Source organism: Coregonus clupeaformis, chromosome 27 (assembly GCF_020615455.1).
Source record: "Coregonus clupeaformis isolate EN_2021a chromosome 27, ASM2061545v1, whole genome shotgun sequence".
NCBI classification, from domain to species: domain Eukaryota; kingdom Metazoa; phylum Chordata; class Actinopteri; order Salmoniformes; family Salmonidae; genus Coregonus; species Coregonus clupeaformis.
The window spans coordinates 33818848-33840890 of NC_059218.1; the positions used below are offsets into that span (position 1 = coordinate 33818848).

At 43.6% G+C, this 22043-nt stretch overlaps 2 protein-coding genes across 2 annotated transcripts; both read right to left on the reverse strand.

Moving 5' to 3' along the window:
- Window positions 1–275: 275 nt before the first annotated feature.
- Window positions 276–12594, reverse strand: LOC121541854 (vacuolar protein sorting-associated protein 51 homolog). Its single transcript, XM_041851188.2, has 11 exons — window positions 12244–12594; window positions 11495–11624; window positions 11216–11362; window positions 7817–8036; window positions 4388–5309; window positions 3871–4086; window positions 3661–3744; window positions 3417–3551; window positions 1599–1720; window positions 1339–1426; window positions 276–1256 (listed from the first exon to the last, which is right to left on the reverse strand). Exons 1-11 carry the CDS (start codon window positions 12439–12441, stop codon window positions 996–998), a joined length of 2523 nt encoding a protein of 840 aa, XP_041707122.1. The 5' UTR covers window positions 12442–12594; the 3' UTR covers window positions 276–995.
- A 467-nt stretch (window positions 12595–13061) lies between these two features.
- Window positions 13062–20816, reverse strand: LOC121541855 (FERM domain-containing protein 8). Its single transcript, XM_041851190.1, has 11 exons — window positions 20656–20816; window positions 20217–20304; window positions 19917–20084; window positions 19304–19405; window positions 18960–19018; window positions 17222–17388; window positions 16867–17082; window positions 16618–16741; window positions 16265–16414; window positions 15919–16132; window positions 13062–14613 (listed from the first exon to the last, which is right to left on the reverse strand). Exons 2-11 carry the CDS (start codon window positions 20302–20304, stop codon window positions 14501–14503), a joined length of 1401 nt encoding a protein of 466 aa, XP_041707124.1. The 5' UTR covers window positions 20656–20816; the 3' UTR covers window positions 13062–14500.
- Between the last annotated feature and the right edge of the window lie 1227 nt (window positions 20817–22043).

Below are 22043 nucleotides of genomic sequence, written 5' to 3' on the forward strand. Positions count from 1 at the left end.
CAAATTTACGCTAGGGCGGTGACCACCTTTATCATACGGCAGAGAAAAGTGATGGTCAAATTTCTACTGTACACCTTTTAACTCTACTGCGCGCTTATTGGTTGCTAGAGACGGGACTCTTGCTTATGAAATTTGAGGAAGTACTTACGCTACACCTCCGCAAACATTATTCCCAATGATTCCAGTCATTGATTCAAACTAGGATCAATCAATCAATCATGATTCAAAAATAAATTTTAACACAAATACTACTTGGAATACAGACACTTTATATTGCATACTTTACAGAGATTAATAATTGTAACACAATCATTATAATTTAGTCCGCAGAATTAAGTGTGCAAAAGGGAGAACAAGAGAAAGAATAGAGATCATGTCCTTGAAGGCAGGAGAGGCAACTCAGTACTACATCTGTTTATGAATGGAACTTTTTTTTATTACACCATATTACCATGTTACAATTTTAGTAATTAACAAACAAATGATTATAGATGCACTCCACCCAAACATCATCATCATCATTTAGACAGGCGGACCAATTCAGATATTTTTTTCCACTAATTGGTCTTTTGACCAATCACATCAGATATTTTCACATCCACAGGGTAGGTACAAAGTGGATTTTTCCCGTTTTTCAGGGATACAATATTTGTAACCAAAACTGAAAAACGGATGTGGGAACTCCGCTCAGGCGTCTTTTTACACCTGCCACATTAGGTTATTTCACATCAGATCTTTTTCAGAGATGATCTGATTGGTAAAAAGACCAATTAAAGATCAGAATTGGTCTGGCTGTCTAAACGCAGCAATAGTAAGTAACCTCCTGATCCCACATTTACATAATGGGAATCCAGTGTATCCAGCAAAATACCTATTTGTTCAATCTTCCAGTTCAGTTGACTTCAAGGTATTTTTTCGGTTTTAAACTCTGTTACACACTATTCAATTTCACCATCACATTTCACCAGTTCCTCAACCAATGTGACCTCTAGCCTTTAACCTCTCTCACAGATGACCTCGATGACGCTCTGCTCCATGGGAGCGGGGTCCAGGCAGCGGTGGGCAGTGCTGCCCACTATCTCGTCGAGCAGGAAGTGGACCAGGTTCTCATCGGAGACGAAGCGCCACAGGTACATCTGCAGGTAGTGGCAGTCCACCTGGATCTGCTGCAGGCCGTAACGACCAAAGGTACGCAGGCGGACACACTCCAGGAAAGTCTTCAGACTGATCTTTATGATCCCCGTCAACACAGAGACCTGAGAGAAGAGATCAAGACAGAAAGAGTTGAGGAAATAAAAAGGCAACCAGAGCTCTGTGTCCAAAACACTCACTACCCACCTTGTTAAACTCCACAGGACTGAATATTTCGACCCGCTCAGAGAAGAGCTTGTGTATGTTACTCAGGAGATTGGTATCCATAGGAGCACTGCAGAGAGACAAAACCATTCTTAATCTTTATCCATTGGGGAAGATAGCAACAATACTAACATTAGACTGACCCTGCCTCTGCCAAACCTCCACACATTGTGATGCAGTTATTATGTGTATATTATGTTATTATAAACATCTTGTGTGTTAGGCAACTGTAGTTCTGGTACCTAGGTGTGTAGCTAGGGGCGTAGCGGGTTTGCTGCCTCGAACTGCTATAGACGGAGAAGGTCCTTTTGCTGGAGTCACTGCTGTGGGCTTTCCTCACCCCCTCCTCGTAGAGAAGACCCACCTGTAGGGCAACACAGGGAAGGAAGGACATATCACTGATGTTGCTTTTGTCCACTCACAATTATACAGTAATTACAGTTTTCCCACATTGTAAAGCATGATTACCAAAGGGTTTTATATACAATGCCTTTGGAAAGTATTCAGACCCCTTGACATTTTCCACTTTGTTACGTTACAGCCTTATTCTAAAATGGATTTAAAAAAAATATATCCTCAGCATTCTACACACAATACCCCATAATGACAAAGCAAAAACTGGTTTTTCGAAATTTTTGCAAATGTATTAAAAATAAAAAACAGAAAACCCTTATTTACATAAGTATTCAGACCCTTCGCTATGAGACTCGAAATTGAGCTCAGGTGCATCCTGTTTCCATTGATCATCCTTGAGATGTTTCTACAACTTGATTTGAGTCCACCTGTGGTAAATTCAATTGACTGGACATGATTTGGAAAGGCACACACCTGTCTATATAAGGTCCCACAGTTGACAGTGCATGTCAGAGCAAAAACCAAGGAATTGTCCTTAGAGCTCAGAGACAGGATTGTGTTGAGGCACAGATCTGGGGAAGGGTACCAAAAAATGTCTGCAGCATTGAAGGTCCCCAAGAACACAGTGGCCTCCATCATTCTTAAATGGAAGAAGTTTGGAACCACCAAGACTCTTCCTAGAGCTGGCCGCCCGGCCAAACTGAGCAATCGGGGGAGAAGGGCCTTGGTCAGGGAGGTGATCAAGAACCTGATGGACACTCTGACAGAGCTCTAGAGTTCCTCTGTGGAGATGGGAGAACCTTACAGAAGGACAACCATCTTTAGAGCACTCCACCAATCAGGCCTTTATGGTAGAGTGGCCAGACGGAAGCCACTCCTCAGTAAAAGGCACATGACAGCCCGCTTGGAATTTGCCAAAAGGCACCTAAAGACTCTCAGACCATGAGAAACAAGATTCTCTGGTCTAATGAAACCAAGATTGAACTCTTTGGCCTGAATGCCAAGCGTCACGTCTGGAGGAAACCTGGCACCATCCCTACAGTGAAGCATGGTGGTGGCAGCATCATGCTGTGGGGATGTTTTTCAGTGGCAGGGACTGGGAGACTAGTCAGGATCGAGGCAAAGATGAATGGAGCAAAGTACAGAGAGATCCTTGATGAAAACCTGCTCCAGAGCGCTCAGGACCTCAGACTGGGGTAAAGGTTTACCTTCCAACAGGACAACGACCCTAAGCACACAGCCAAGACAACGCAGGAGTGGCTTCGGAACAAGTCTCTGAATGTCTTTGAGTGGCCCAACCGGAGCCTGGACTTGAACCCGATTGAACATCTCTGGAGAGACCTGAAAATAGCTGTGCAGCAACGCTCCCCATCCAACCTGACAGAGCTTGAGAGGATATGCAGAGAAGAATGGGATAAACTCCCCAAATACAGGTGTGCCAAGCTTGTAGCGTCATACCCAAGAAGACTCGAGGCTGTAATCGCTGCCAAAGGTGCTTCAACAAAGTACTGAGTAAAGGGTCTGAATACTTATGTAAATGTAATATTTCCGTATTTTTGCTTTGTCATTATGGGGTATTGTATGTAGATTGATGAGGGGAAAAAACAATTTAATCCATTTTAGAATAAGGCTGTAACGTAACAAAATGTGGAAAAATTCAAGGGGTCTGAATACTTTCAGAATGCACTGTAGATAACGGACGTTACCTGCACATCGATAGAGGTGGTGTCCTCCACCACTCTCTTCATCACAGCACGGACGTTCCGTGGCTCGATGGTGTTGACCCAGTCTCGTGTCTCCACACTCTTTCTCAGCATCTGTGATATGATTAGGCCCTGAACCTGTCCACAGCAACAGAGAAGGGGTCAGCAGAGAAATAGAAGGAATAGGCCTGAAATGGCCATTTGCAGCAATAGTAATTTGTTGGTAAGAAGGTTGGAAAATGTGTACCTTGACATAATGATTCAGTAGCTTCTGTGCTGCCTCTCTGGCCTCTCCACATAAAGCTGTGACTGCAGTTACAGGAGAGTGATGCTGTGAACACGAGAGAAACCAGAGGCTGTGTAGTAGCATGTGATACACATTTCTCATGACAAAAGAGGACTTATCATTTGCACATTATTTTCTAACAAGTCTTCACAGGTTCATTGGCACATTTACCTGCACAAGGAACTGTTCGTCTGTAAGGGTGAGGATGTAGGAGATGGTGGAGGTTTCATAGTCCAGGCAGAGGCGTGACAGCAGCAGTAGGAGAGCAGGGGGTGTAGAGCCGCCCCGGTCTCCTGCACTCTCACAGAACTGACGTGAGGACTGGCACACAAACTTAATGAAGTTAACCACCAGGCTCTCACGCACACCGTGGCTACAAAACTCCCCCTGAAGAAAGAGAGCGAGGAGAAAAAGATCCAACAGGGCTGTCGATGTTAACATACAGTTAGTTACATAAATGGCATTAAAAAACATCTATGGGGCCAACTAATAATAATAATAATAATATGCCATTTAGCAGACGCTTTTATCCAAAGCGACTTACAGTCGTGCGTGCATACATTTTTGTGTATGGGTGGTCCCGGGGATCGAACCCACTACCTTGGCGTTACAAGCGCCGTGCTCTACCAGCTGAGCTACAGAGGACCACCAACTAACCACCAATAGCATGAATATTCATCTAGCTCACCTTGAAGTAAGGCTTGTTGGAGAAGGTGATGTCCTTTGCAGTAAAGAGGTGCACGGATGCCAGGACTGACTTGATCTGATTGAGAATGGAGGCAGACAGAGAGGAGAGGAGCTCTGGCAAGCTGGCCGGAGCATCTTTCCCAGTGGCTGGTCCCCCTAGGTGAGACCCACCTCCGGCTGAGCTTCCACCCAGCCGAGGGGCTGCTAGGGCCTGCCTCACGTCTGTCAGGCTGTTCAGGTAGAAGCTCTGCAGGGCTGCCAGGTACTGCTTGATCCTCTCCCTGGCTGCTCGCACCACGATCTCAGTCCCCTGGCTGGGCACAGCAGACCCAGGCAGCAGTTTGGCCACAGCCTGGAGCCTGCGGTGGAAACGGTCCAGAGCCCGGACCAAGAGAGAGTTGTCTCCAACACTTTTCTCCTCCTGTATCCTCCTCTCAACCAGGGAGAAGTAACGGGTGGCCAGGGCATCCACAAAAGCATGCAGCTTGCCAACAGCCATCTGGGGGATGTTTTTGGAGGCCAGCTCACCCTCTTGTGGACGGTTGACAAACAACTCTTGATACGAGGCAATGACCAAGCAAAGGCTGCTGACGAATTCATTGCAACCTCTGTCTATGAATTCCAGAATATCAGTCCTTGAGCTGGGAGAGAGGAAGGGATTGTTTAGAGAGGTGGGGTCAGTGGGAGATCCAGCAGTGGGTTCAGCTGACAGTATACGGGTGGGGCCAGTGTAGGGAGCCGTCACTGCTGTGGGTCCAGAGGACAATGGTGGTCTCAGCTCCGCCTCCAGTCCTAGGAGGTCTGCTTCCAGTCGTGACTGGGCGTGACTCAGGAACTTGTCACAGAGTTCCTCTGCCGGCTCATCCAGCTGCAGCAGAAGCTCCACACACTCTGAAAGGTCTTTCGCACTCGAACCTCCATCTCTGCAAACACATACAACACCAAACAAAGATAAGGCATTCATGCAAAGTTATAGTGTATTATTAACCACGTTTCCATCCACAGTTATTATGCGAATAAAGTCATACCGTACAAAAAAAAATAAAGACAGCTGTGATGGAAACAGGAAGTTTCGGTTACATTTTATAAATGGCGACAGATAATTTGTTTGTTCGACATGGTGGGATCTTTTTGTTAATTAAAATTAATTATGTGAGAAATGGCGGTGGAAACGCCTTTATGCGCAAATATTGATATAATAACCATCATATCGAAGTAAATTTGGAGTCACGCGATGATATGGTGTGTGTGGTCCTCCCACTACGACTCGGGAAACCATGCAGTTTATTAGGCTACAGATTAAATAAGTTTTGATGAACTTCACAGGGTGGTGAAAGTGCACGGTGACAAGCTTGATGCTCCTTTCCAATAAATATCGAGGGTCTTCTTGACATGATGATCGATGCTTGACTGCCGTTTGACAAATACAAATATTCTCACTCGTATCCATAAATCTCATCAACCGCACTGTATCTGTGAGCTGTTGGCTAGAGCGCATGTGCCAAGACCAGAGAAGGCACATTTGCTATTTAACGAAACAGTTTTTGTGACAAAACTATCGGTAGAGCTGGAAATACGATAGAAACGCATATTTTTTTTTGGTACATGAAAACTACAGTGAAAAATCAAGCACTGAGTTTTTATCCGCAACAAGTCAGTTTGGTGGAAACACACCACTGGTGGGAAAATGCGAATTTTTTCTTTAAGTGGATGGAAACCTAGCTACTGATACAGTGGGGAGAACAAGTATTTGATACACTGCCGATTTTGCAGGTTTTCCTACTTACAAAGCATGTAGAGGTCTGTAATTTTTATCATAGGTACACTTCAACTGTGAAAGACGGAATCTAAAACAAAAATCCAGAAAATCACATTGTATGATTTTTAAGTAATTAATTTGCATTTTATTGCATGACATAAGTATTTGATCACCTACCAACCAGTAAGAATTCCGGCTCTCACAGACCTGTTAGTTTTTCTTTAAGAAGCCCACCTGTTCTCCACTCATACCTGTATTAACTGCACCTGTTTGAACTCGTTACCTGTATAAAAGACACCTGTCCACACACTCAATCAAACAGACTCCAACCTCTCCACAATGGCCAAGACCAGAGAGCTGTGTAAGGACATCAGGGATAAAATTGTAGAACTGCACAAGGCTGGGATGGGCTACAGGACAATAGGCAAGCAGCTTGGTGAGAAGGCAACAACTGTTGGCGCAATTATTTGAAAATGGAAGAAGTTCAAGATGACGGTCAATCACCCTCGGTCTGGGGCTCCATGCAAGATCTCACCTCGTGGGGCATCAATGATCATGAGGAAGGTGAGGGATCAGCCCAGAACTACACGACAGGACCTGGTCAATGACCTAAAGAGAGCTGGGACCACAGTCTCAAAGAAAACCATTAGTAACACACTACGCCATCATGGATTAAAATCCTGCAGCGCACGCAAGGTCCCCCTGCTCAAGCCAGCGCATGTCCAGGCCCGTCTGAAGTTTGCCAATGACCATCTGGATGATCCAGAGGAGGAATGGGAGATGGTCATGTGGTCTGATGAGACAAAAATAGATATTTTTGGTCTAAACTCCACTCGCCGTGTTTGGAGGAAGAAGAAGGATGAGTACAACCCCAAGAACACCATCCCAACCGTGAAGCATGGAGGTGGAAACATCATTCTTTGGGGATGCTTTTCTGCAAAGGGGACAGGACGACTGCACCATATTGAGGAGAGGATGGATGGGGCCATGTATCGCGAGATCTTGGCCAACAACCTCCTTCCCTCAGTAAGAGCATTGAAGATGGGTCGTGGCTGGGTCTTCCAGCATGACAACGACCCGAAACACACAGCCAGGGCAACTAAGGAGTGGCTCCGTAAGAAGCATCTCAAGGTCCTGGAGTGGCCTAGCCAGTCTCCAGACCTGAACCCAATAGAAAATCTTTGGAGGGAGCTGAAAGTCCGTATTGCCCAGCGACAGCCCCGAAACCTGAAGGATCTGGAGAAGGTCTGTATGGAGGAGTGGGCCAAAATCCCTGCTGCAGTGTGTGCAAACCTAGTCAAGACCTCCAGGAAACTTATGATCTCTGTAATTGCAAACAAAGGTTTCTGTACCAAATATTAAGTTCTGCTTTTCTGATGTATCAAATACTTATGTCATGCAATAAAATGCAAATTAATTACTTAAAAATCATACAATGTGATTTTCTGGATTTTTGTTTTAGATTCCGTCTCTCACAGTTGAAGTGTACCTATGATAAAAATTACAGACCTCTACATGCTTTGTAAGTAGGAAAACCTGTAAAATCGGCAGTGTATCAAATACTTGTTCTCCCCACTGTATATAATATGAACCAGAAATGAAAATGAAAATACCATTGTTTTGCAACCATACCAAAGTGAATACCAACTGAACGTTTCCTGAGACTCCTACCTGAATTTCTGCCTAAGCTCCTGTGCCAACTTGTCCATGATGTCATGACAGTCATCCTGGATGCCCCTGAAGGAGGGCATGTGGCTGTACTGCTGCAGCACGCAGCGGGCACGGCGATGGGAGCTCACTGCCTGGGCATAGGCCTGCAGCTCCAGGCACTTATTCAGCCTGGCAGGCAGCTCAAACAGGAACTGCAGCTTCCTCAGGAGAGTGTGGACTCCTGGGTGGGTGGAGGGAGAGAAAGGAAAAGCTATAAGTAGGCTGCATTTAGACAGGCCGCCCAATTCTCATATTTTTTCCACTAATTGGTCTTTTGACCAATCACATTTTTTTCAGAGCTGATCTGATTGGTCAAAGGGCCAATTAGTGGAAAACATATCTGAATTGGCTAACACCATAGTAGCCAATAATGTGAATAAACCCTAGATGACTGACAGGGGGCGCTGTATTGAAGACACTGCGCAGCCATCTTGGTACACCTCCTCCATAGTAAAAAACATTTTGGAAGCTATATAAATGAATGTATTAATGTCTACATTCGTTATTGACACATTTATTATATTACTGACACCTAAATGCATACTTATAAATTATATGTGATCGTGCTACTAGACCTTAGTGCTGCCTTTGACACTATCGATCACCACATTCTTTTGGAGAGACTGGAAACCCAAATTGGTCTACACGGACAAGTTCTGGCCTGGTTTAGATCTTACCTGTCGGAAAGATATCAGTTTGTCTCTGTGAATGGTCTGTCCTCCGACAAATCAACTGTACATTTCGGTGTTCCTCAAGGTTCCGTTTTAGGACCACTATTGTTTTCACTATATATTTTACCTCTTGGGGATGTTATTCGAAAACATAATGTTAACTTTCACTGCTATGCGGATGACACACAGCTGTACATTTCAATGAAACATGGTGAAGCCCCAAAATTGCCCTCGCTAGAAGCCTGTGTTTCAGACATAAGGAAGTGGATGGCTGAAAACTTTCTACTTTTAAACTCGGACAAAACAGAGATGCTTGTTCTAGGTCCCAAGAAACAAAGAGATCTTCTGTTAAATCTGACAATTCATCTTGATGGTTGTAAAGTCGTCTCAAATAAAACTGTGAAGGACCTCGGCGTTACTCTTGACCCTGATCTCTCTTTTGACGAACATATCAAGACTGTTTCAAGGACAGCTTTTTTCCATCTACGTAACATTGCAAAAATCAGAAATTTTCTGTCCAAAAATGATGCAGAAAAATTAATCCATGCATTTGTTACTTCTAGGTTAGACTACTGCAATGCTCTACTTTCCGGCTACCCGGATAAAGCACTAAATAAACTTCAGTTAGTGCTAAATACGGCTGCTAGAATCCTGACTAGAACCAAGAAATTTGATCATATTACTCCAGTGCTAGCTTCCCTACACTGGCTTCCTGTTAAGGCAAGGGCTGATTTCAAGGTTTTACTGTTAACCTATAAAGCGTTACATGGGCTTGCTCCTACCTATCTTTCCGAGTTGGTCCTGCCGTACATACCAATACGTACGCTACGGTCACAAGACGCAGGCCTCCTAATTGTCCCTAGAATTTCTAAGCAAACAGCGGGAGGCAGGGCTTTCTCCTATAGATCTCCATTTTTATGGAACAGTTTGCCTACCCATGTGAGAGACGCAGACTCGGTCTCAACCTTTAAGTCTTTACTGAAGACTTATCTCTTCAGTAGGTCATATGATTGAGTGTAGTCTGGCCCAGGAGTGTGAAGGTGAACGGAAAGGCTCTGGAGCAACGAACAGCCCTTGCTGTCTCTGCCAGGCCGGTTCCCCTCTCTCCACTGGGGTTCTCTGCCTCTAACCCTGTTACAGGGGCTGAGTCACTGGCTTGCTGGTGCTCTTTCATGCCGTCCCTAGGAGGGGTGCGTCACTTGAGTGGGTTGAGTTACTGACGTGATCTTCCTGTCTGGGTTGGCGCCCCCCCTTGGTTTGTGCTGTGGTGGAGACCTCTGTGGGCTATACTCGGCCTTGTCTCAGGATTGTAAGTTGGTGGTTGAGGATATCCCTCTGGTGGTGCGGGGGCTGTGCTTTGGCAGAGTGGGTGGGGTTATATCCTTCCTGTTTGGCCCTGTCCGGGGTTTCTTCGGATGGGGCCACAGTGTCTCCGGACCGCTCCTGTCTCAGCCTCCAGTATTTATGCTGCAGTAGTTTATGTGTCGGGGGGCTGGGGTTAGTTGGTTATACCTGGAGTACTTCTCCTGTCTTATCCAGTGTCCTGTGTGAATTTAAGTATGCTCTCTCTAATTCTCTCGTTCTCTCTTTCTCTCTGAGAACCTGAGCCCTAGGACCATACGTCAGGACTACCGGGCATGCTGACACCTTGCTGTCCCCAGTCCGCCTGGCCTTGCTGCTATTCCAGTTTCAACTGTTCTGCCTGCGGTTACGAAACCCCTACCTGTCCCAGACCTGCTGTTTTCAACTCTTAATGATCGGCTATGAAAAGCCAACTGAGAGACCTGAGCCCTAGGACCATACGTCGGGACTACCGGCCGTGGTGACTCCTTGCTGTCCCCAGTCCGCCTGGCCTTGCTGCTATTCCAGTTTCAACTGTTCTGCCTGCGGTTATGGAACCCCTACCTGTCCCAGACCTGCTGTTTTCAACTCTTAATGATCGGCTATGAAAAGCCAACTGAGATTTATTCCTGATTATTATTTGACCATGCTTGTCACTTATGAACATTTTTGAACATCTTGGCATGGTTCTGTTATAATCTCCACCCGGCACAGCCAGAAGAGGACTGGCCACCCCTCATAGCCTGGTTCCTCTCTAGGTTTCTTCCTAGGTTTTGGCCTTTCTAGGGAGTTTTTCCTAGCCACCGTGCTTCTACACCTGCATTACTAGCTGTTTGGGGTTTTAGGCTGGGTTTCTGTACAGCACTTCGAGATATTAGCTGATGTAAGAAGGGCTATATAAAATAAAATTGATTGATTGATATTATGTGAGCGAAACTTTTTTTTTTTATGAATAAATGTATATCAAAACTTTTTCCTTAAAGTATATTTTTTTTAGAGTACTATTATTCCCGTCCCCACTACAACAAAAAATACTTAAATACATGTACTTTTGTCATTTAAACATTTAATTAAAATACTGTAGAATTCCATTAATTCCTATGGAGGACTGCTCCAACTGAGGAGTACCATTATGGCCAACTGGTCACTTCAAAGTCTCTCAATGGCCAATACATAGCGTCGGCAATCTAGGGTTTATATACATCATTGGTAGTAGCATATTATGAAGTGGTTCACAGTCCACACAAGTAATCTTACAATGATAGATATATGACCAACAAATGCGATTTGTTTATCTGGTTTTCATTTCAGGCGGTGGAGGCATGTCAACACGGGTTTCATTACCAACCTGACAGTTTGGTGATCTGTGCATGCTGGTCCTGAAGAGTCCCACTGATGCGTGCACTGAAATCTGTGATAGAAGCCATGTTGGTAGAGAGACAGTCCATTTCATCCTCCATCTTCTTAAAATCGTTCTTCATTTTTCTTATTGTGTCTAGTAGGAGAAGATGAGGACATTCATTCATCACATGGTACTGTATGTGCACAGAACAGAGTGATACCAACATGATCCAATTTAATGAAATGATATCCAATGCATTGCATACACTATCACCTATTGTATTACCTGTGGCAGAGATGAACTTGTTGTAGTTCTCATACACCAATGTCTGCATGTCACTGTCCAAGGAGCGGATCTGCTTGACCATGCAGCTCTCCTGGTCCATCAGCTCTCCAAGGGAACATTCTCTCCTGAGCTGCAGACATCAATAGGACTCAAAGGTCAGTTTTCAAGACAACAGACTGCTACTGTACTACCTGGGTGACACCAATAATTTATATATACACTAGATGACAGGTGTTTTGAAACCACCACACCACTATCCTCCACCATTGTAAAACATATTTTGGAAGTTATATAAATGCATTTATTTATACATTTGTTTTTGCCACGTTTATTCTACTACAGACACCTTAATGCATACTTTTAAATTATATTATGGATTAATATATACAAACATTTTCCTTAAAGTATAATTTTTGGAAAGTTATAATCTTACTTAAATACATGTCATTTTTTAAATAAAACGTTTAATTGAAATACTGTAGAATTATATTTTTTCCTATGGAGGACTGCTCCTGCTGGGGAGTGCCAATATGGCCGACCAGTGGCTTCAAAGCCTCTCATTGGCCAATACATAACATCAGCAATCCTGGGTTTGGTTTATATACACCACTGGGTGACACCAATGACAGACAAGAAGTTGGCATTGGCTCTCTCGTACTGTAAAATAATAACAATCCTTTGCCACTGTCTTATGTTCAGATAATAGCGAACTATATATGTCGCATCCAGACACAGAAATTTGATTTTACCTTATTGAGATAAATCTCAGGATCGAAATGCGGCCCGTTTATATCGCAAGGATCCATTGACTCTGCTTGATCCACGGTCTTTCCTTCCTCGTTCAGCCCATAGTACAGCTTCAACATACCGTGCACTCTGCGCTTCCGCGCTGGGTCGGAGTCAGGTGGGGTGGTGGCCGGAGCCGTAGCATTAATATCCCCGTCCATTTCGACCGAATACCGGCGAAATTACTGTGAATTGCAAAACAGACCAAAGAATAGTTAGCTAAATACAACTGACAGCCACCTAAACAGACAACCAGCTATGCACCCCGTCACTAACAAACCTGCAAGATAAATTACCGTACTGTCACGATGAGAAGCTCGTGAACACGAGCCAGTAGGTGGCAGCAAGTAATAATAATAATAATAATAAATAATAATATGCCATTTAGCAGACGCTTTTATCCAAAGCGACTTACAGTCATGCGTGCATACATTTTTGTGTATGGGTGGTCCCGGGGATCGAACCCACTACCTTGGCGTTACAAGCGCCGTGCTCTACCAGTTGAGCTACAGAGGACCACAGAGGACCACCACTCAAGGAACACAAAATCAAGACACTAAGACTCTTATATGGACAAATGTTTTTATTGTAAAAAGAAAATGCAAAAACTTTGATAGTTGTTTCAAATAAAAACAATATAAAAATCTCATTAGTTTTCCCTCACTGTTTTGTCAAAACAGTACAAAGCTGAATAAAAAGGTTTTATGGGTTTGACTAAACCTACAGCCACTGGTTTAGTTTGGTAGTGCACATTATATAAATGACAAAGGAACGAAAACAGTGAAGTTAAAGGGTTTGATATATTTGACAGTCTCAATGTGTACACACAACAAGAAGTTGTGTAAATGTATAGCAACCAGAGCAGATAAAATGAATACAGCAACATTCTGCTGATCATGTTTAACAGACAAACAAGCCCACATAAATACCAGGTTAGTCTCAATGGCCAAATTATTACTGAAACAAAAGGCACTTGGTCTTTTTATACAGCAACTGCATTGAAAAATAATAAGGTTTCAAATGACCTATTGTCTAATTTGTGTGAGAAAGACAGAGATAGGTGTATGAGAGTCAAAAGATAAGGTATTACTCCAATAATAATAATACAAAATAATTACCAAATGTAAAAACGCTACAGTATTTCAGATATAAACAGTGCAGTCTTAAGATATTGAGTCACGTGCACATAAAGCAAGTGAGTACACTACAATCGTTTTAAAATAATACAACATGAATACATAGCTTGACTTAGGAACAATGAATTCGACCATTTTGTTTTTTGATTCCATTTGCATAATTGACAATATCAGTTCTAACAGTGGAAACCACATTCTTCAGTTTGATGCAATTTAGTGTTCATACAAAGATATACAGTAGAATCGCTCCTCTCATACTGACACACTGAGGAGAGGCCAGCAGGAGAAGTGTCATCAGGAAACTCTTCTTGAATGGACAGCTCCTAAGTCAAGCTGCTCTTGCATGTTGTACAATATAACAATAACAAAACATGGAATCTGAAACCACTTGGATAAGGGTGCAGTCTGGAATATGGAGAATGGTTGACCTTGTCATTTCTGGGAGGAGGACGCAGATACAGTCCATGATGACCATGAGAGACTGAGTGTTTAGCACAGAGCAGCATAGACTACCACAAGATAAATGTTTGTTTTGGAACAAAGACTGAGGTTTGAACAAGATATAGTTGCAGAGCCTTCAATATCGCCCTCCTGTTAGACAATACAATGCCCTGTGTTGTTTGGTTTCCAAGAGTGTTGCATACATCTCAATGGATGATACTGTATGTAGTCATAGTACATACATTCCATCTGAGGGAGAACAGTAATAAAGGTCCCCTATCACAAGGGTAAAGATACAAGGTGGTGCTACTGTGAATGTTACCACTACTCAACAGTTTCATATTAAACTACAACTTCTACCAATAGGTAGCCGGTTCAACTTGACCTGTGAAGCAACGACACTCAACGTCACTTTGCAGCACCTAAAGAATGCCAATATTCTCATGTAACTTCATATACACAACAATTATGCATAAATATTTATTCACACTTAAATCCCACTCTTGGTCCATTGTATTTTCACAAACAACAAGATAAACTCTCCAACTCCTTGCATATCTTTTTCTCTCTCTCAATCTCAATGTGCATGTTCAGTTTTGGTCTCCAGTTAGCATAGAGCAGTGCCTATACCGGAGATGGAGGCTCACCCTTGCTCCAAACTCTCTTCCACCTGTACTGCAGAATATGTGGGTGGTTGTGCCTGCCTGGTGAAGAAGGAAGCAGCTCTCTTTGGCTTCAGACGTTTGATTTCTTTACCTGCCCGGAGGACAACAAATACATTTAACAGTTAGTTTTACAACCTTACCTGATATCAAACAAGTGAAACTTACACTTCATGGCTAAAGGTATGTGGACACCTCATTCCAAAATCATGGGCATTAATATGGAGTTGGTCCCCCCTTTGCTGCTATAACAGCCTCCACTCTTCTGGGAAGGCCTTCCACTAGATGTTGGAACATTGCTGCGGGGACTTGCTTCCATTCAGCCATAAGAGCGCTAGTGAGGTTGGGCACTGATGTTGGGCGATTAGGCCTGGCTCGCAGTCGGCGTTCCAATTCATCCCAAAGGTGTTCGATGGCGTTGAGGTCAGGGCTCTGTGCAGGCCAGTCAAGTTCTTCGACACCAATCTTGACAAACCATTTCTGTATGGATCTCCCTTTGTGCACAAAGGCATTGTCATGCTGAAACAGGAAAGGGCCTTCCCCAAACTGTTGCCACAAAGTTGGAAGCACAGAATCGTCTAGAATATCATAGCGTTAAGATTTCCCTTCACTGGAACTAAGGGGCCTAGCCCGAACCACGGAAAACAGCCCCAGACCATTATTCCACATCCAAACTTTACAGTTGGGGCAGGTAGCGTTCTCCTGGCATCCGCCAAACCCAGATTCATCCGTCGGACTGCCAGATGGTGAAGCGTGATTCATCACTCCAGAGAACGCGTTTCCACTGCTCCAGAGTTCAATGGCGGTGAGCTTTACACCACTCTAGCCGACGCTTGGCATTGTGCATGGTGATCTTAGGCTTGTGTGCGGCTCCTCGGCCATGGAAACCCATTTCATGAAGCCGACGAACAGTTCTTGTGCTGACGTTGCTTCCAGAGGCAGTTTGGAACTCGGTAGTGAGTGTTGCAACTGAGGACAGACGCGCTACATGCTTCAGCACTCGGCGGTCCCGTTCTGTGAGCTTGTGTGGCCTACCACTTTGCGGCTGAGCCGTTGTTGCTCCTAGACGTTTCCACTTCACAATAACAGCACTTATAGTTGACAGGGGCAGCTCTAGTAGGGCAGAAATTTGACGAGCTGACTTGTTGGAAAGGTGGCATCCTATGACGGTGCCACGTTGAAAGTCACTGAGCTCTTCAGTACGGGCCATTCTACTACCAATGTTTGTCTATGAAGATTGCATGGCTGTGTGCTCAATTTTATACACCTGTCAGCAATGGGTGTGGCTGAAATAGCCGAATCCACTAATTTGAAGGGGTGTCCACATACTTTTGGTGTATATGGATGCTTAATACTGACTAAATGAATGGCATGCATGATTCCCCCTCCCCAGACTCACCGTTGTCCACGTAGCTGATGGTGTTCAGTGTATGGACCCGACTGCACACCACACTGCTCTGCCTGTGCAGTTTCCCACGGCGACCGTCCCTTTCTCCGTCACTGCCCCCCGCCTGTCCAGCAGTGACATCACCGTCTGTTTCCGTGGCCGCCCCTCCGTCGGCTGCAGAATGTAGCTCCACACAGAACTCGATAAGGCCGCTCATAAGCTCTGCCTAGAGGTACAAGGAGGGAATAAAGAATAGAATGAACTCTGGTCACTTCAAGGACATCTATGACCACCTACTAAGGAAAAGTACAATGAACTTATTTTTTTTAATAGAGAAATTATGTTTAGGTTTCATTACTTGTTTTGAGTAGATCTTCAGTAACTTGTTGACAGGGGTGCCGGCCTCCTCTCCATCGAATTCGAGCCACAGGATGTGTGAGTCACCCTCCCCTTCAGGGTAGCTGTGGTCCCAAGACAGCTCACTGAAGCGCAGGCCCAGGAGCACGTGCTGTCATGGAGTAGGGATGCATCAGAGAGAATGAGAGGCAGAAAGGGAGAGGGTTGGATCATTCAGTGAAGAGTCTTTCTGGATTGATAAAGGATACCTCTGGTTCATGCCAATTCTTAAATCACACACAGTAAAATAGGTAATATTCTGCTTGTTATGTAGAGGCGTTATCATTCATTTTAACTTGACATTCCAGGTCTCACCTTCTCTTTGATGTCCATTACATACACCCCCTCCAGACTGATCCCCACATTGACAGCTTTCCGTCCTGCTCTATGAAGAATCCCCTGGGCTGGCTTTTCGATCTCCCCCGAGAAGAAAGCACACCTGCACAGACAAAAATCGAACTCACACCAGTGAGACATGATGCAAGTGGCACATGAAGAAGATACAACTGTGAACGTGTTCCATGCACCATACAGTTGAGGCCATTTGTCCAGCTTGTTCCTTACCCGTAGTAAGGCAGAGAGTGGCATGTGCTGAGGTACTGGCGTAGACGCTGAGTGGGCTCCAGGGGGGTGCTGCCCGAGGTGCTGAGCTTGCGATATTCCTCCAAAAGGTTGTGCTCCAGCCCTGCCTGACGGCCCCCTTTCCCCCTCAGCGTAGAGAACAGCCCCCCACCTCCCCCTGAAACATGTGCAGGCAGGAAGGATATCAGCTTCTTCTCCCTGAGTGAGTTGGGAGAAGAAGGGCAATAATCAGGGTATGCAGCCAGGTATTATTATTTTTTTTTAATTAAATTTAAAAAAAAACACTACACAATAACTTCAGCAAGAGGCAGATGTTCAAATGCCTGGCATAGTTTACCTTAAAGCAGCAGTGGCTTTCTGGTCGTCCAGACCGACCCCCAGCTCCAGAGCAAAAGACAGTGCTCCCAAACCTGTCCAGGTCTCAGGGTCACAGGGGAAGCGGCCCGCGAGGATGTTAACCCGTGCCTCATCGTAAAGGAGTCTCAACACCCCCTCGTCTTCAATCTAGAGGGAAAGACCATGCAATGACGTGGAATATAGGAGGATCCAAACAGAAATAGGGGAGTTCGGGTCATTTCCATGTAAAAGGACCCATGAGCACCAACATGTGAAGTTCATAAGAGCATTTCAAATTGGGTGTCAAATGAACGCTAAGAGTGTATATTTGAGAAATTAAGGCATATACATACTTTTAAACCATTTTCCATCCTAAAATTAAGAATAAGCAATGGCTTTGATTTCTGGTCAAACAAATGGAAAAGGGGTCTTACAAAACATCTACCAGAAAAAGGCATATTAAATTAATCTAAAACACAATGTTGAAGTAAAGACCCCTGCCAACGAATAAACACATATTTAGTTTTGGATACATTTTTCAGCCTTCTGTAAGTTTATGAAACACTGCCTTGTGCCTTAAAATTCCATTACCAAAACCCCACATATCTTTAAGATATTTTCTAATTTCTCTCCCTCATGAGGAGGGAGGATAATGAAAGTTCCCAGAAGTAACAACTTAAGGTAGACCTATCAATTAGTTAGTGTTTTTACTGATATCAATTTTGTTTATGAATTATTAAGTGATTAAATCAAAAAATTCCATTACCAATTTGTTAATGGAATTTCTGCAATTTAATTGGCTATAATGGAAAATCATTAGTAGTCAAACCAGAGTTGTGTTCACAAGCTTGGACAGCACAGTAAAGAAAAGTAGAGAAGAGTTCAGTACACCGTAGAGCACACTAGAGTTGAGTACACTATAACGTACTGTAATTTACTTTGATGTACAAACTTTTGGTTCAGATTTGGTCCAGTCCAACCAAATTTGGTCTTGTTTAGGGACAGATCTCATTAAAATAGTCTTCAGTGTGTAGAATAATACCCAAATATGCAAAGGAGGATATTACATATGTATACCTTTGTGTACCTATTTAAGATACATCACTATGAAGAGAATTACATTCATAACCATAATTATGCATTTATGTATAGTACAGATCAGGGACTCATTGTGAAATTCAGTTTACTACAATTCTGTTACCGGGTGTAAATCCACTTTACTTAGGCTACTGTAGTTCAATAACCAAAATAGATTTTTTCAAAGTCAATGTTTCATGTCATAGCTGACACCCCATTTGTTCTGCAGACATCGTTGAATCTTAATTTAGAGCAGATATTTAACACAATTATTTGGAAAACATGGACACATAAAAAAACAAGAGGGAGATTTTACAGAAATTCTGTTACCAAACTTAGCATTTGCACAGTTCTTCCAGTAAAAGTTTTGTAAAATGTTCAGTGTAAATTGTTAAAAGTAGTCCTTGTGCCTAGAGTTGTATGGTTTGCATGATTGTTTAGCATACATTTTAAGTGTCTCAGCGCAATTCTGTTACCGTGGAATTCTTGTAACAAACGTAACCTTTTGTCTGAGGGTCGGTGCTAGAGTGCTCAGGGTATGTGTCTACGACCAGGAAAGTATAATGTATCCATTTGACAGTACAACCTTACTGATATTATTAAGGACAATGTTTTCCAACAGCTTCATGTTAAGTTTAAGGAGAAAATGGAACAAGCAGTACCTGCAGCTCTTTAGACTTGGGATAAAACACATTCCTTCTGTACTGCAGGCTTGGCTCATCTGGAGAAAAAAGGAAAGAATACAGCATGTGGAGGGTTTCCAGAACATTTCTATATGATGGCAGATGTACAGTTTAGGATTAGCGATGTTGGGTCAGAGTTAACAGGAGGTCAGGTTGACAAAGCAATATGAATTCAGCAGTGGGGATGAAAAAATAAAACATTTGGGGGAAAAATAACATGGATGGGAGACAAAATATTAATCTGCTAAAAATACAGAAACAAATACAAAAGCTTACAAAAAAAACAGGCTCATCCCTACACACAGAGACACAGGCAGTCTCACCTTGAGATATGTCCTCCTCCGAGGCCTCAGTGAAGCGATACAGCAGGTCCTGCCACTGGCGGCACAGTTTGTAAGGCTGATGCTTCGGCTTTAACTGCAGTTCTGAGAGAGGAGGAAAAGGCAGGATGTAGACAACCAAATGTCATTATTTATGAAAGTATGAATAAACATTCTCATGGCATAACAAAGATCAAATAATTTTGGCATGACAAAGCATGCTAATCTTTCACACTATATCCACAAGCTGTAGACTTGGCCTACACTCATTTTGCTGTAGTGATCTCTTTCATATTTTACAAACAATGCCAGTCTTCCAGCAAGACAGCAGTTCAAGAGAGAAGCATACAAATGGGCAGTGTTCCGCTTATGGCCCAAGGGCTCTCTACAATCTTCACCAATACATGATACAATGAACCAGACCAGCCTCAGACAACAACATTCCTTTGTAATACAAATCAGCCCTCCTGCCCCTGATCAAATCAACAAAATGTCAAATGAATGAAGAATTACCCAGTTGTTTATTTTATAACAACAGCATGTACAGCACAGCTGTTTGAGGGCTAGGGGAGGAGGATGAGGAAGGGAGGTGCATTACAGAGAGAGCTGTCATTACCGAGCAGAGGAGAGCAGAGCCAGAAGGCAAAGGCATCCATTGACGAATCAGGAATGTGGAGAGCCTCTCGGACACTGTGGCCTAGCTCCTGGACACTCACACAGCCAACCCCCTCCACACACAGGTGTACAGCACTGTCACCCACCAGGTACACAAGCACATCTTGAGCTGTAGGAGAAAACACACAGGGAGGGAAGTTGACGCAAAACACCATCTTGCATCTTCCAAATAAGAAACACACAGAGGGACAAAATAATATTATATTGTAAACACCAGACTGAAAGAAAAAAGGTTACTGACCGCGGGTGACAGAGGAGGCCACACTTCCCCTCTGTGATTTACCCTCCGATGGTTCTGGAGGAAACTTCCCACACTCATCTCCTTCCATCTGTGTGGGACACAAAAATCTTTTTTTATAAAAAAAATTAACAAAAAAACAACGTTATCCAGCAAATTCACTGTGACATACTTAACTTTAGCCATCTCAGAAGCTAAGTTGGTTGCTAGCTGCTAATTATATTCAATATCAAGGCTTTGATTTTACTCGTCGTTGTTTAGTCGTAAGAAAATAGTTACAGCTACCGTTAGCCAGTCAGCTAGTTTTGACTGGCAGGATAGCGACATTTCACATCTAGCACCCTGCGCGAAGTCAGAGATAACTCACGTACGAAGGGCTAACATGTTAGCTAGCTACCTAGCAAGAAGTCAGCGGTGCGCTAAACCAGTGAGATTCAATTACCTTATTTTACTGAAGAGGTGGTATTGACAGTGCACAAAATAGTATAAAAACTCAGTATTTTGTCACAACAACTTCAACAGTTTACCAGCAAACTGACAACTCTGGAAAACTGCGCCCACCGCGGTCCAAACCCCAATCCGGAAGTGTCGAGACAGTAAAAACAAATGTTTTATAAGTAAACCAAGATAGACCACAGCCTGTCGTTTCTAATGGAAACAAATTAGTCATAGTGGGCAGAACAAGCAAGGAGGTGGGCAGAGCCAAGCAGGAGCTAGCGAGATCCTATTGGTGTGTTCTACTAGCTACATCTGCATATGTCCGTAAGGAAACCCCTCCTCTGTGCAGTGCGCGTGTGCAATAACTCAATTCTCCTTTGCGCACCTTCTAAACAAGGCGATTTTTTTTTTTTTTTTGCAAAGGGTAAAGTCTACAAAACTTAGTCCACTCTTTTCATAACAGATTCTAGTTTTGGGAACAGAAAACTGTATTGAGATCAAATGATTAATCGATGAGAACATTTGCAGAATGTCGGCCCAAATCCATCTCGTTCCATCTTCTCCCACTGCCCGCCATCGGGCTTCCTCTCACTACCATATTTGGTAGTGAGTGGAAACGCCAAGCGGATGCTTCACATTTATACATCCAGTGAAATATCTGTCTCATTGTTCTGTGGTAAAAATGTTCATATTAATTGTTGTTGTGCAGCTCAACTATTATGGTACATTACCGCCATCTATCGTTCTGGAATTGTAGTATGTTGCTTAACTATTATACTGTGTTTAGATATAAGTGAGCAATTATGCTAAAATGAAAAGGCACTGTGTCTGGAGCAGAAGCAATACCATTGAACTCACCTTATAGGCCGAATGGGATAGGGGAATCTCTGTCTAGCCTATTGGAAATAAATCAGGGCTATTTCTCTACTAGATAGAAATATATACATTATGTATATTAGGTGCCAGCAGTGTTCGATTGAAGAGCATGCATTTAGTTTTACTAGTGTTTAAGAGCAGTTGGAGGCTACTGAAGGAGTGTTGTATGGCATTGAAGCTCGTTTGGAGGTTTGTTAACACAGTGTCCAATGAAGGGCCAGATGTATACAAAATGGTGTCGTCGGCGTAGAGGTGGATCTGAGAGTCACCAGCAGCAAGAGCGACATCATTGATATACACAGAGAAAAGAGTCGGCCCAAGAATTGAACCCTGTGGCACCCCCATAGAGAGCGCCATAGGTCCAGACAACAGGCCCTCCGATTTGACACATTGAACTCTATCTGAGAAGTAGTTGGTGAACCTGGCGAGGCAGTCATTTGAGAAACCAAGGCTATTTAGTCTGCCAATAAGAATGCGGTGGTTGACAGAGTCGAAAGCCTTGGCCAGGTCGATGAA